This window comes from Pinus tabuliformis, chromosome J, assembly GCF_031772625.1.
Source record: "Pinus tabuliformis cultivar Carrire ecotype Pingquan chromosome J, CPIR1, whole genome shotgun sequence".
Classification (NCBI taxonomy): domain Eukaryota; kingdom Viridiplantae; phylum Streptophyta; class Pinopsida; order Pinales; family Pinaceae; genus Pinus; species Pinus tabuliformis.
In genome coordinates this window covers 1,330,765,153-1,330,781,415 of record NC_142295.1, presented here as the reverse complement: position 1 = coordinate 1,330,781,415, position 16,263 = coordinate 1,330,765,153, and the positions used below count along the sequence as shown (strand labels likewise).

Below are 16,263 nucleotides of genomic sequence, written 5' to 3'. Positions count from 1 at the left end.
CTTAAGAATGAAATTCTTAAGAACAACACCTACACTTAGTTTTGGAAGCAAACTTCCATTTCACAGAGCAAACTTTTGTTATTTTTTTATATAGAACCAGGAAAAATGCAGATGGCCTTCCTTGAAACTCAAATTCCACATCCTAAGACACCAACAGTCTACAAGAGCACAACATTTGAAATCAACACCAAAGATATCCATCCTATTGATCAAAATGGAGATGCATAAACAAACTGGTGAGATGATTTCCTCTACCTTAACTAATATGGTCACGTCATTGTCAAAGTTGCAGGTTTCATATGCAAACATTTAGTTCGAGTTAAAAATGAAGAAGGTATCCTCTTTGGCAAAGGACAATAGGATCAAATCTTTGGAAGATTTGGTAGTCAAGATAGGATATGACCCTAAAGATATAAATGCTGCAAAGGAGATCATCAAGAGGAAAAATCTTGACATTGCAGCATTGAGAAAATAGTTGAAACTGCCAACCACAAAGGATCCCTTTACTAAAGATATTGGAGAAAATGAGATACAGAAGGCTAACATGATGAAATTAATCATGGAGCAAAATATTCAGATCAGACAAATGGAGGTAGAAATGGATAAAATGATTAAATAGAAAGAATAGAGTCAAAGGATAGCCACAGTCCCCATGGATGCTATACCCATCACTCAAATCCCAACCACAAAAACTGCAACTACAACAACTTCTTCAACTCAAGCTACAAGTGTCGAGAAGGTGACAAAGACATTGGAGAATATGTCAATCCAGTCATAAGAAATTAAGAATTTTCATGGGCAACTCAAAGCTCTGTAAGAACAGAAAGCCAAAACTAAAGCTTCTCATTTGGTTGAAGTACAAAAGTCACAAAGGCTGCTAAAGAAGTTACAGAGGGTGGAGAAGGATACAACAATTGGTCAAACCTTGGCCCAAGCCAAGGAAGCCATTTGCAATGGATATTTTGGACTCCATAAATGAGATTTGGCCTTGCATCCAAATAAGTTTTTAACAGAAGGAATTGATACAAAAGGCCACTGAAACCATTATTGAAGTAAGGGAGAAGCTGGGAGACATGCCTACAGAAGCTTCCAACATCATCAAATTCCTGAATTCAAAGAATAAGTATGAACTTGAAGAGTTAGGAATTAGTGACATGACTGCCACCATCTTGGAAGTCAAGAAGGTTTTGACTAAAATAAATCTCATTAATCAATTGGAGGAGAAATGTGAAACACTGGAGTTGGGAGTGAATAGATTCTTCAACAGGATTGAAGCATTAAATCAGAAAGGATTGCCCAACATATATGTGATTAATGAAAAACTGATTACTCAAGAAGATTATGTTATAAAGATGAAGGAAGTGGCCAGAAGCAGTATTAAATTCAATGGTATAAAAGGCAACATGACAGCTAGAGCATTCTTAGAGACAATGGGAAATGACTTCTTTATCCAGCATGAGGTAAAACATATCTTCACAGTAAAGCCAACATTTGCAAAGTATATTGAGGTTGATGAGATTTACTGAAGGGTAATCAAGTTAACCATTCCAGATGAAAAAAGGTGGGAGCAACTATGTGACCTATTGGACTAAAAAGAAACACGAATATCAGCCAGCACATCAGGCATCACATCAGCCAAAGTAGCAGAGTTATAGGCTGATTCAGCAACCAAATCCTCCAAAACAGAGCCACCTCTTCATGCAGTTATCACATTGCATATAATTCTGTAGAAGATCGATTTTATTGTTTAGGATAATGCTAATAATACACTGTCAGTTGTGACAACAATTTTGTAAATCATTTTGTAATTATTCTATAAATACTTCACTGTTTGAAGTATTACAGGTTGATTTTTGAATATAATTTCCTCTGTGAATTGTAATTTTCTCCACTTGTTAGAAGCATAAATAATACGAGGACATTTTCAAAGGATTCACGTGGTGTACGAATTGGTGATGATTTTCTTCTGTCTGCGTGTTTAATCATTGTTTCCTTTCTTTGTCATTTTTGAAAAGCTTAATTACATAACAGAAATTGCGATGAATAGGATTTGTTATATAGAACAACCTATTCTAGCTGGTAGTAATTTATATGTTTTATGCTGAAGTCAAATTAAAGAATCCTTCATTGCTCCTTAGTTTCTACCGAATCTTACATTTCTTTTGTTTCATAATCCATTTAAAACTCTGAAAGATCTGACTAGTACAACCTAGCTTGCCCTGTGAAACTCCTTCAAAATTTGATGCAGATCCAGTTAATATTTAGACTCCATAGCCCAATGGAATTATAATAATTTTAATCAACCAAGCAATCCAATAAAAAACAATCATTACAGTAATAACTAGCCTAAAATTTACACCAAACATAGCTAAATTTCACAGAGAGATCCCTCTCTGAAGTTGGCAGGGCTAGATCCTAGCTTCCAAAGTGGTTTTGATGTTGTCCTATGTATTTACTCCCTCAACCTCAAAAATACAAAACGACAACAAAACCCATAGTGGGTCATGTGAAGAGTCATTATTCGAAATAAGAAAAGGAGTTTTCTTACCATTTGCTCTGGATCAAATTTATCTATATTTAATACATTTCAAAATTATTTTAGAGCTTTAAATAAATAGATATGCTATTGAAGAGCTTATTCTTGTAAATTTATAAATAGATCTTGTATATATTTTATCCTAACATTGTACATAATTTCCATCTATTTTGTATATATTTGGTTGGTTTCCTTGAGTTTCTCTTTGCAGATATGAAGAGAAGGCATCGATTTTGTCTTAGATCTTGTTGTATATATATTAAATTCAGTAGTATAAAAGACAGCATGACAACTAGAGCATTCTTAGAGACAATGGGAAATGACTTCTTTATCTAGCATGAGGTAAAACATATCTTCACAGTAAAGCCAACATTTGCAAAGTATACTGAGATTGATGAGATTTACCAAAGGATAATCAAGTTAATCATTCCAGATGAAAAAAGGTGGGAGCAACTATGTGACCTATTGGACTAAAAAGCAACTCGAATATCAGCCATCACATAAGCCAACACAACATAATTATAGGTTGATTCAGCAACCGAATCCTCCAAAACAGAGCCACCTCTTCATGCAGCTATCCACCTTGCCTATAATTCTGTAGAAGATCGATTTTATTGTTTAGGATAATGCTAATAATACACTGTCAGTTGAGACAACGATTTTGTATATCATTTTGTAATTATTCTATAAATACTTCGTTTGAAGTATTACAGGTTGATTGCTGAATATAATTTCCTCTGCGAATTGTAATTTTTTCCAGTTGCTAGAAGCATAAATAATACAACGACATTTTCACAGGATTCATGTGGAATACGAATTGGTGATGTTTTTCTTTTGTTCACGTGTTTAATCATTGTTTCCTTTCTCGGTCATTTCTGAAAAGCTTAATTACATAACAAAAGTTGTGATGAATAAGATATGTTATACAAAACACCCTATTGTGCATGTTAGTAATTTATATGTTTTTGCTGAAGTCAAACGTATTTTTAACGTCTAAAGGAGAGGAATTGTGGGGAGAGGGGAGGGGGTACACACTCAGTCGCACCTCACCTTATCATACATAACCCTGAATAGCTGGATTTGTTAAACTGAAAGCCCCCAGAACTCATGCGGATGTTAACGCCTCACCTCACACTACAATGGCTGCTTTTTAAGGAATCCTTCATTGCTCTTTAGTTTCTACCGAATCTTACATTTCTTTTGTTTCATAATCCATTTAAAACTATGAAAGATCCAACTAGTGCAACCTAGCTTGCCCTATGAAACTCCTTCAATGTTTGATGCAGATCCAGTTAATCATTAGACTCTATAGGCCAATGGAAAAATAACAATTTAATCAACCAAGCAATCCAATCAAAAAACAATCAGTACAGTAATAACTAGCCTAAAATTTACACCAAACATAGCTAAATTTTACAGAGAGATCCCTCTCTGAAGCTAGCAAGGCTAGATCCCAGCTTCCAAAGTGGTTTTGATGTTGTCCTATGTGTTTATCCCTTAACCTAAAAAATACAGAGCGACAACAAAACCCATAGTGGGTCATCTGAAGAGCCATCATTTAAAATAAGAAAATGAGTTTTCTTACCATTTGCTCTAGATCAAATTTAACTATGTTTAATATATTTCAAAATTATTTTAGAGCTTTAAATAAATAGATCTGCTATTGAAGAGCTTATTCTTGTAAATTTATGAATAGATCTTGTATATATTTTCTCCTAACATCGTACACAATTTCCATCTATTTTGTATATATTTGGTCGGTTTCCTTGAGTTTCTCTCTGCAGATATGAAGAGAAGGCATCGATTTTGTCTTGGATATTGTTGTATATATATTAAATTCAGTGGTATAAAAGGCAACATGATAGCTAGAGCATTCTTAGAGATAATGGGAAATGACTTCTTTATCCAACATGAGGTAAAATATATCTTCACAGTAAAGCCAACATTTGCAAAGTATACTGAGGTTGATGAGATTTATCGAAGGGTAATCAAGTTAACCATTCCAGATGAGAAAAGGTGGGAGCAATTATGTGACCTATTAGACTAAAAAGCAACTCGAATATCAGCCATCACATCGGCCAACACAACACAGTTATAGGCTGATTCAGCAACCGAATCCTCCAAAACAGAGCCACCTCTTCATGCAGTTGCCCACCTTGCCTATAATTCTGTAGAAGATTGATTTTACTATTTAGGATAATGCTAATAATACACTGTCAATTGAGACAACGATTTTGTAAATCATTTTGTAATTATTCTATAAATACTTCATTGTTTGAAGTATTATAGGTTGATTGCTGAATATAATTTCCTCTACAAATTGTAACTTTTTCCAGTTGTTGGAAGCATCAATAATACAAGGACATTTTCACAGGATTCATGTGGTGTACGAATTGGTGATGTTTTTCTTCTATTCACGTGTTTAATCATTGTTTCCTTTCTCTGTCAATTCTGAAAAGCTTAATTACATAACAGAAATTGTGATGAATAGGATATGTTATACATAACACCTTATTTTGGATGTTAGTAATTTATATGTTTTTTGTTGAAGTCAAATTAAGGAATCCTTCATTGCTCCTTAGTTTCTACCGAATCTTACATTTCTTCTGTTTCATAATCCATTTAAAATTCTGAAAGATCCAACTAGTGCAACTTAGTTTGCCCTGTGAAACTCCTTCAAAGTTTGATGCAGATCCAATTAATCTTTAGACTCCATAGCCCAATGGAGTTATAACAATTTAATCAACCAAGCAATCCAATCAAAAAACAATCTGTACAATAAAAGTTAGCCTAAAATTTACACCAAACATAACTAAATTTTACAGAGAGATCCCTCTCTAAACCTGGCAGGGCTAGATCCAAGCTTCCAAAGTGGTTTTGATGTTGTCTTATGTGTTTACTCCCTCAACCTCAAAAATACAGAACGACAACAGAACCCATAGTGGTCATCTGAAGAGTCATCATTCGAAATAAGAAAAGGAGTTTTCTTACCATTTGCTCGATCAAATTTATCTATGTTTAATACATTTCAAAATTATTTTGGAGCTTTAAATAAATAGATTTGCTATTGAAGAGCTTATTCTTGTAAATTTGTAAATAGATCTTGTATATATTTTCTCCTAACATTGTACATAATTTCCATCTATTTTGTATATATTTGGTTGGTTTCCTTGGGTGTCTCTCTACAGATATGAAGAGAAGGCATCGATTTTGTCTTGGATCTTGTTTTGTGTGTGTGTGTGTGTGTATATATAGGATTGATCCCATTGAAATTTTAAGGAAGATTGCTTTTTGAAGCCAAGATCACCTCCTAACCTATACGACTTGGGTTTTGAGGGCACCGAAGAATTTTTGAAGTTGTTTAGACTTTTTCTTGTGGCTGCAAGGTTTTGGAGGACTATTTGTCTTCGAGATCAAAATTTCTCTAAGGGTTCTCACTCCATATAATTTTTTGCAAACTTTTTTTAAGGGTTTCGCTTGGAGTTTTGGCCTTTTTCGCTCTCTAGGTCTCATCTTTTGGTAGCCGCTAGCCTTAAGGATTGTTTTGGCACCTAGTAAGGGTTTGATTCATTATTTTATAGCTCATATAATTTTTGGAGACCTTTTATTGAGGGCCGAAAACATTCTTGCCCTCTTTCACTAGGTCACAAGCCTTCTAGGGCGTTAATTTCTTGCCTTTAATTTTTTTGTGCTAACCCTTGTGATTTTGCAGATGTTTCAACGAAATTTTGAAAGGGTTTCACCATACATTTTGTGCATAAAATTGATTTTCAAAGGCTTATTCTCGAGAACTTATATTTCTTTTTTTGAAGGAAATTACACATTATTTAGCCTTCTTCTTCAAGGCCGAAAGCTCCTAGAGGAGCCTCTTCTTTGACTGGTGCGAAAGGCTTAGACTGGTGGAAGATATTTATTTTATTTATTTGTTTATTTTAACTAAAGTGTTTGAGCCTTGATCCTTAAGCAAATAATCCTAAATTTTTAAATAAAATTTAAACCATTTTTTTGGGTTGATCGAAACGTCTTGGAGGCCTCCCTTGACATAAGCCGTGAGTTTTGACGACTGGTAGTCTTCCATGCCAAAAGTCGAGGGCCCTTGGAGGGTTAGATCGACTTGTTTGAAGTATTTGCAATCATAATCAATAGTCGGTCTAGTTTGCCTTTGTATCTTAAGGAGGTTGTGTTGTGAAGTTCTTAAATCATTGTAAATCTCCTTGAGTTGAAGAGTCCTTTCCCTTTGTCAAAAAGACTTCCTCTTTTCTAACAATAATAGAAGAAGATCTTGTTCTTGAGTGAGCTTGGGACCTCAATCCCATGATATCCCACCTCCTTATTTTAAAGGGATAGCTTGCCTTTCTCTTAGTCTTTAGATCTAACTTACTAACTTATCTCTCTTGCATTGCTAGTTTCATCGTTATCATAGTTTAGATCTGATCTCTTTAGTTGCATTCATTAATTGAACTAATTGCACTTGAAATATCTCTTGTCTTTATTCCACTTACAATTGAAGATCTAAAGTAGTCTCTCTAATATCTTGTCAGCAATGTCATTTCTAATCATTCATTTGTGCTTTTATCATATAACTTTACTTGTTTCCATTGTTTAATATAAGTAAAGGACATCTTAAGAAGCATTTCTTGTTAAATGCATTTGGGACATTGCTCTAACATCTAATCTGATTAGTAATCTTGAAATTTACTTCATTGTCATTGTCATAAGCTAATAATCTTGTGTTCTAAGCGATTATCATAAATCTTGGTTATAAGTTCCCTTTATTGAAGCATCTTATTGTTATTGAATCTCATTGAAGCATTTGCATTTACATCCTAACCTTGCATTCTAAAATTTACCTCCAAGCATAAGCTTGGTTGATGGAACGATAGGACAACCTTATTCATATCCAATTTGAGAAGCTTGACCCTTAAACAATGGTTAAAATGAGTGACCTTGCAATTCTCTTGCGGCCAAGCCCTTGTAGGAACGAATACACTTGGGTTGGTAGAAGTCATGGGTAGGTATCATTAATGAGGCCTTAGTGTCATTCCCCAACACTTCTCCCAACAACCTTATTCTAAGACTTGCTTCGATAATTGAGGAGAAGGCCTCCACCTTATAATAGGCATATAATTAAAATTAACCAAGATCTTGCATCTCACATAGGTAAATCTTGCATTCACTCTTCTAACATTGTCATTTTGCATCTCAATTGATTGTTTGTAATTGGAATTGTGAGCTCATTTTGTACTTGCAAGTTTTACATTGATGTACTTGTCATTTAAAGTCTATTGTCTCTTATCACCTTTACTTGAAGTACAAGTCTTATTTATATTTCAAGCTTATCTCTCATTGCTCATATATCCAATTGTTATAATCTCTTGATTTCTTGTACTAACCTTGTCTTGCAGCATTGCTTGTCTTACAATTTGAGATATAATTTATTATTGTGTAAGTACTTTAATTCATATTTTGAGCATCTTTATTAAGGCACTAGTCTCTCACTCTTGATAATTATAAGTGTCTCATTTATCTAATTGAATATATTTTTAAATACTTATATTGCTCATTAATGGTCCCACTTGCTAATTAGCTCTAAGTCAAGTTGTTTAGAGAAGTAGTTGCTTTGCTCTTAGTCTCCTAGAACTTGTTATTCCAACATGTATTACCCTTTTATTTACCTTTAGGGACTACCCCCATAACTTGTCTAGGATAGATATTAAACAAAGTGACTAAGGAATAGGTGACAACCCCTAGTTTGAGTGTTGCACCTTAGGTGTACACTTTGGGCGACAATAGGTCTTAGCACCAAATGCTTAGGTAGAGTTAGTAGATGACACAATTTTGTAAATAAAGTCCAAAATTGGAAGATAGTAGTAATGTGACCTTTGGCAAATTGGATTGAAAATACAACTTCAAGGCAAAGTAAATTAATACTACAAGGAGAAGGTAGAGGAAAAAAAATTCACCTTATTTAATAAATATTTTGGAGACCAAACCCCCCCTCCCCCTCCCCCCCGCCAAATGGGGAGGTAAGATTTGGATTGGATCAACATTTAATTTGTTATCTATCTTGGTACATTTTGGGTGAAAAAAATGGAGGAATTTGCATATAGGGCTCATTTTAGTGGCAAGTCCCAACTTGGAAAATTGAGCTTCAAAAGTTTCCAAAGCCATTTTAAGGCCTTAAATGACATTTGTTGGTCTCATAGCATCCAAATCTTGTGCCCATGCCCTTCTGGTTGATCTACACACTGAGAGTTTTCCAATGGTGTTAAAATCACCTTAATTGTTGGAACTCATATGTAAAAGTTATGCTTCTTGCAAGTTGACCTACCTTATTGACCACAATAATACAGGTGGACACCACATCATCCCCATTACCCACTCATCTGGGGCTAGCCATGTGTGCACTTTTAAGAAGAGTCTAGAAGCTCCAAAACCTTGTCATAATTGAGTGTTGAGGAAATCAAAACCCTAACCCTAGATGGCTATTATGCTATGTTAAATACCAGGTCACTAGGAGCAAAAGGGGCTCATTCCTTAACATTGTATCTTGTTCCATAGTCGAACAAAACATCTAGGACTGACATTTTGAGAGCACAAAAAAGGAGGAGAAGGATTATGTAGCGACTGTTCAGGGCACAATGTTAAAGGTAACTCCATAGTGAGTGTCAATTCCTCTATATGCACATTTTAATAAATGAAGCAAAGAGAGTTGAGCATGGGCCTCACCTTCTAGTTGGGTTTTCTCCTATATTGTGTTTCTTAGGATAAATATTGTGTTCATTTTTGTGGATAATGTGCATTTTGTGTTTATTCTTTCATTTTCACATTTTAATAATTTCTCAGTTTTAAGCCATAAGCGATAACAAATTTGAGACCTAAGGAAATAAACTTGCATAATCTAATGTTTTCATAATATTATAAGATTTGTTGTGATGCACTATTTTAGTGGAATACCCATAACAATTTATTGATTAGAGAGAGTTCAATTAATTTACTAAGAGAGTTCAACCAATCCACCTAAAGGAGTTTATTTTGTCTTTCCCTAAAGGAGTGCTAATCATAGAGCTCGATAGTCAGTAAAGGAAACTTAGAACCAAGAAGCATGCATATATTCAAAGGAGTGCGCAAAGGTGCTAGTAATGATCTTGCAATAGATTCCATTTTCTAGAGCCACTCCATCCTTAGATAACTTGTCTATTTAACTATTCCTAACCCTATAAACATGTGCGAAAGAGATGCGAGAGAAGACTATTTTTAGTAGCAAAATGTCATGAAAAAGGAGGTTGCAAAATGAATTTACACAAATTGGATTCTCCTTTCATCCATTGAATGACAAGCAACGAGTGTCTGTAGATTTGAATTTGATAAATGCCTTCCTCTTGAGGCTCTGTTAAGATTAGTTTTAGAGCTATGAGGTTTACATAAGTTATTTATGTTGTTGTCCAATCCAACCTTAAAAGAGAAATTGCGAATGAAGGATAAACATATAATTCTACCTATAGTGCCCAATCACATCCTTGGGGATCCTTCAAAAGTTTAAAAATAAATAAATAAAAAACTAAGCAAAAACTCCATAATTAATAATTGATAATTTTTTATTATGGTTTTACAAATTACCCTCATTTTGTAACAACATTTTATTAAAACTTGTAATTTTTTAATTAAAATACCACATTTAATAATATTTAATTATTTATTAATTTACAAAATTTCATCTATCTACTATTATTCAAATTTAGAAAATGTTTTAGGTAACAAACATGAGATTTAACCCACAAAAGAAATGGCACTATGTAATTAGTGGGCATGGGGAAACTTCCAATATATAGATTATTTGTTTTTCGACGCCCTTGGGGTTAGGCCTTAGTAGTCTGGCCCACGGGCTTTAAAAGATTCGCTTTAAAAGATTCCCTAAGGGTAATGTGCCCTTCCAAAAAAACTCAATTATTTAAATTAATTTTACTATATAAAATCCATCCATCCACACCTAATGGAAATTTAACGTCATCAACCAACTTAACCATCACACGAAATTGTCCAAACCCTACTAGATAGATATCTTAACAAAATTTGAACATATAAAATATTTATTTCTCCACGCCCTTGGGGTTAAGTCCTACTAGTCTAGCAGGGAAAGAGCTAACCAGCCATATATTGGGTATTTAATGCCCTCAGAGCAGCACGCGACTTAACGGGATAACACCTGAGCGGGCAAATTCGACATTAAATAATATTTGCCCGCTCCCGTATTATCGGGCTAAGTTGCGTGCTGTTCTGAGGGCATTAAATACCCAATATATGGCTAGTTAGCTCCAGCCGTCTAGTAGACGAACTTTAAAAGATTCCCGAAAAGTGATCTACTTTCCAAAAAAAACTCTAATTATTTTAATTAAATTTAACATATAAAATCTATCCATCCATCCGTAATGAAAATTTAACCTCATTAGCCAGCTTAACCAGCTTAACCATCACACCAATCTGATAAAAAAATTTCCCAAGAAATTGTCCAAACCCTATTGGATAGATTTCTTAACACACAAGTGTCTCCAAACCACAAACCATTTACGTTTTTTTAAGGGTTAAATTTACCTTTATTAACTCGAGGTACGCAAATTCGTTTAGGAGAGCTAGGCTCCTTTATTTTCATTTGACCCTCTTGCATTTTCTTGAATATTCATTTCCTTATTGCTAACGTAGGTGACAGTGGCCAAGAGCTGGGAGCGAGCGAGCAGATCCCTCAACAGAGTTCTCAAAAATTGATTAGTTTGACAGATATCAAAATGATTAATGTGACAGATACCAAGGCTCTCTTGGCATTGCTCAGCGAGGATCGAACGCTGGAGAGCGTCATCCCCGAATTCTTTTCCAAATTCAAACGCCATGATCATTTCGATATCTGCTGCACTCTTGTCCTCCTCATAGAGGTGCGGCAGCCCTCCTTTACATTTCAATACTCTTTGCTCTATGGCTATGTGAATGATGTATTTTCTTTTTCTACGTGTTAGTGATCTATTTTTTTTTTTTTTTTTTTGATTCCGAAAACTTTGAAATGGAATGTTTTCATAGAAAATCAATTTTAGAATTTCTCCCGAACCATGGGCTCTAAAAATTGCCGAGCAACTTTTGTGCCTTACGAAATAATTTACTTTAGATTCGTCTAAGATATAGATTATGAGAAAATTAGAGTCGCGGGTTTTTAAGGGTGAGGGTTTATGAGACAATTCTTTGTAACTTTGCTTCACAAGAGCTAGTTAGGCAGTGAATTTTGCTCGGAGCCGTCAATAAAGGGACAAACCAGTAAATTATATGGGAATTAAATGTATTTTACAGAAAATAAGAAGAGAACCTAGCTGGAACTGGTTATACTAGTAAAACTCTTGATTATCGAAATTTGTGATGATTATTGACCATTTAGCCATATCAGCATAGTTACCAGGTTTGCAAAGTTTGGTGGGTGTGAGGGTTTCTGAGACAATTCTTTGTAATTTTACTCTACATGACCTCATTAGGCAGTGAATCCTGCTGGGAGCCATCAATAAAGGGAGAACCAGTAAATTACATGGAAACAAAATGCATTTTACAGAATACAAGAAGAGTACCTTCCTGGTACTGTTTATGCTAGTAATACTCTTGACTATCGAAATTTGTAATTATCATTGAACATTTAACCGTCACTATCAGCATAGTTACCAGGTTTGAAAAGTTTGCTGGGTTCGGGATGGGGGAGGTTCCCAAAAATTTGGAAATTACAAAAAAAATTCAAATATTTCAGAAGTATGTAACATGTAAAATTATACATATTACTCTGAAACTCATATATCACATGAAAATACATAGTTATAACAAGTATACCAATATAGAAAAGATAACAATTTAGAAAAGAGATACACATGAATTTCAATTAAGATAATAACCTCTTCCATGGTTTAGGGCCCAAGCCCAACTTTCTATCCCTTTTGTCTCGCCTTTTATTAAGTTCAGTTCCGGAGGTTCTGTCCAGATCAATTTGTCTGGTCTGAAAAGCTCGGGATCTGGTTGAACGTGAACCAGGTCTGGCTGGACATGGTAACTATGACCAGAATGCCACACCATTATGGCTTTTGGAATGCACTTAAATAAGAATCTACTTTGATAGCATTAGCATAGTTCCGCTGCTCTGAAACCCTGGAATCTAGTAAATGCTATTCAAGGTTTTTGGCATTCACTGAACTTACAAGCAACTTATTCTGTGATAATGTAACTGTTAAAATGAAGGATTTCAGCTTCCAAAGTAAATTGTTATACAATTATATTGATGACAATGTTGCTGAAGTGCCATGTTTTCTATATGTGTTCGATGGCAACAAATTAATAATATTAGGCAGTGCCTGTTCTTTACATATTGCTAGGCAACAGTTTGCTGTTAAAAGCATTGAAAATATCAAATAATGATGGCTTTCTAGTGTTCCATGGGGACACATCTCCCGGGGTCGGGGTGCCGCCCAACCATGTTTCCCATGTTCTGGGGATAAGGGGATGCGGGTGGAATGTTTACCCATATCTCCCTTTGGAGGAAACTTGGGGAAATGCATGGGGAAATGCTTCCTGTTAGCTGCTAAACGCATTGAAAATATCAAATAATGATGGCTTTCTAGTGTTCCATGGGGACACATCTCCCGGGGTCGGGGTGCCCCCAACCACGTTTCCCATGCTTTGGGGACAAGGGGATGCAGGGGAATGTTTACCCATATCTCCCTTTGGAGGAAACTTGGGGAAATGCATGGGGAAATGCTTCCCAAGTGTGGAGGATGCATTTCCTCAAAAGGGGCCCCTCTCCCAGAAGGGGATGCCTGTGTGTTACCCCCCAGTTTTTTTTGAAGATAGACGAAAAGAGAAGGGATAGAGCTTTGAGGAATCTAACACTTTGGTAATTAATGATAATATTAAAGTAAAAGTGACATTCTCCTTTATCTCACCTTCTCCTTTATTGACATTCTCCTTTATATTACCTTCTATCACTTTACTTAAATTTTTAACATTACCATTAATTTTTTCAGGATGTTTGAGAATGGTTTCAACTTCATGAGACTTCATATGGAGAAAGTAGAATTTCATATCCCATTCAGATTTCAACAGACTTAACAGTTTTCAGGATTGGCAGGATTATAGCTTTTCCACTGGATTGCACAATGATGAATTTGCATGGGATGAATTATTATTGTTGGAATTTTATGATTTTTCTTTTAATTTTTAATTTTATAATTTTAGAAAAGGGGACCCCAACATCTCTCCACTCCCCCTGAATTTTCCTAAAATTTGGCGATGCTTCCACATGTCTCCCTTGTGCATCTTCCCTCTCCCACGGTCCCCCGTCCCGTAAACTTGGTGGGACATAGTAGTTTTGAAGGCTTATTATTTGCGAAGGCACTTACCTGAAGGATGTGGCAGGAAAATCAGAGACAATAAGTCTCAGAAACTGAAAGTCTGTTCTGGTGCAGTGATAATATACAAAATGCCAGAAAACTGGAAGGAAGTTTTTTGTAAGTAGTTCATTTTGCTTGACCAATTCAGACAAAGGCATTTTTAGTTCTTACAAATGATTTTTAAATTTTTAATCCCCTCGTGTAAAATTGTTTAACTTTTTGTTAGGGCACAATTCGAATCAGCACAATATGCACAAGACATTTCATAGAAGAAAAATGGGCTGTGAAAAGCAGCCATCATTAGCCAATAATCCATGAAACCTAGTCATCTGGTAAGCTTTAATAGCAAATACAAGATGGCCCTTAAAGGCTTCACACCAGTATATGAAAACTAAAAGTAATCAAGTGTGGGGCCAACTGGCCTGCATAGTGTCATAAACATTATGCAGCAGCAGGAAATTGGAATCATCCTCGTATGGGGTGGTGGGTTGCCTTTGTATTTGTGGTGCAATGCAAATAATTTTTTAATATTCATTGATTTTTTCCCATAACAGAAGCCATGAAACATTTTGATATTTTGCAGTAAAAGCTGTGGTTATTTCTACAGGGAAGAAAGACTTGTCAAACAATTTACATTAATAAACAGGATACTCATGAATTCTTAAAACTTCTTTAAGTCATACGAGAGAACAATTTAGAGAGCTAGATCAGAGATTCAATACATATGGGAGAATATAAAAAGTAATTGTTTCCTGTTACTGGAAGAGAAAGGCCTCATTTGTGGTTGGTGCCGGAAGCCAGAATCTCTTAAGTCATGTATGGAAAATTCATTCCTGTTAGTTCCACTAGGAAAAGGGGACAAGTACGTGGTAATGGCCATGGGTAATATTTGGAAGTTTAATGTTGCTTCATCTTTTTTATAAGTTTAATTAGTGTTTCTTGTGCTGTCTTTTCTGATTGGAGGCTATTTGGAGAATTTTTTAGCAGGTTGACTGCATGCAAGAAAACAGAGATTTGTATGTTTTGTATTTATGTCTATCAATATCACTATATATATTAATGTATGTCAAATATAGGTTCTGTTGATGTGAATCTTGTGTTGATATGAAGTCTTACACTTATTTTTGTTTTTATAAGTCACACTACATGTCCAAATAGCCCTTTAGATCCTTTTAATGGTTAGTATAGCTTGTTATAGCAAAATCTAACACCTATTGCAAAGCCTCACTAGGTGACCTAGACATTGTGCCACACACAGGAGTGTTACTACTGTCAACATAGCAACTACTCCCCTCTCTTTAGTGAAGGACACAATCCAACACACTGGGGGATTCCATGGTAGGGCTTGGAACTTCTAAATGTCCCTTAAGGATCCTACAACACGAATCCACTAGATGATACTATGACAAGCTAGGGTTTATAGTGGGTGATAGAGTAAATTCAAGAGTTGGGTTCAAAAGGCCTATGTGTCAATCTAAAGGCTTTAGCCTAAGGAGTCTCAAATAGGTTACCCGAACACACCAAACAAAGACAAACTCAGGGCTGCTATAAACCAGGGTTTTAGAGCAACATTTTTTTTTTTTACAAAATCGGATATTGGTACTTTCAGAAAAAGATGTGGTAGTAAGTTCCCATTACAAAATTTCTGGAACCAGCCAGAAAGAGAGAGAGGGCGAGAAGAATGCACCTCCCAATTCAACTGTTATCCTATTTTCATATATGCCGAGCTTCCCTACTACTAATTGCTTGTAGAATCTAACATACTGCTGTAGTAAAAACTTACATTTACATTTCATAATCCAAAATATTACTTAGTTACAGGGCTGGAAATGCTAATGCTGAGGCAAACTGAAAAATAGGAGAGAGATCCATGGAAAACAGAGAACTGGGTCTTCCTACGGCTGGTTCATGGAAGTCTCTTCTCTTTCTTTGTTCCTGCTGCTTCTATCCACCGTGACTGAGTTTTCCCCAGTCTTGTTGGTGAGGATTTCTTTCAGATATGTTATAGAATTTTCTAGGTGAGCACACCTATTATTCAGAGCCTATATCAACATTTTGATTGGCAAGCCACGTCATTAGGAATGCATTCTCCGACTTTGACTGAAATCGGATTTGCCTAATGGTCTCCCTCAACTGTTCAATGACAAATTTATTTGCTCGGTAGTGGACGCAAGATTCATTCTTGGAGGCACGCTCAAGGGGGTCCATTTGCCCTGTGAGACAACAAGAAGCCTTTTCAAATGGCCAACTAAGAGAAGAGGAGGAAGGCTTTGGCTTGACACACTCAGGAACGCACAGAGAAAGGCACGACCGAGTTAGGCA

The 16,263-nt window shown here is 35.5% G+C and overlaps 1 protein-coding gene across 1 annotated transcript in view; it reads left to right on the top strand.

Annotated features, from left to right (window-relative positions):
- The first annotated feature begins 11,152 nt into the window (after positions 1 to 11,152).
- Positions 11,153 to 16,263, top strand: part of LOC149232249 (CCR4-NOT transcription complex subunit) — a 99,306-nt gene continuing 94,195 nt past the window's right edge. The window contains exon 1 of the mRNA XM_089379380.1: positions 11,153 to 11,463. Within this exon, the coding sequence (XP_089235506.1) occupies positions 11,320 to 11,463 (144 nt within the window). The 5' untranslated portion in view covers positions 11,153 to 11,319. The remainder of the gene's footprint in view (positions 11,464 to 16,263) is intronic.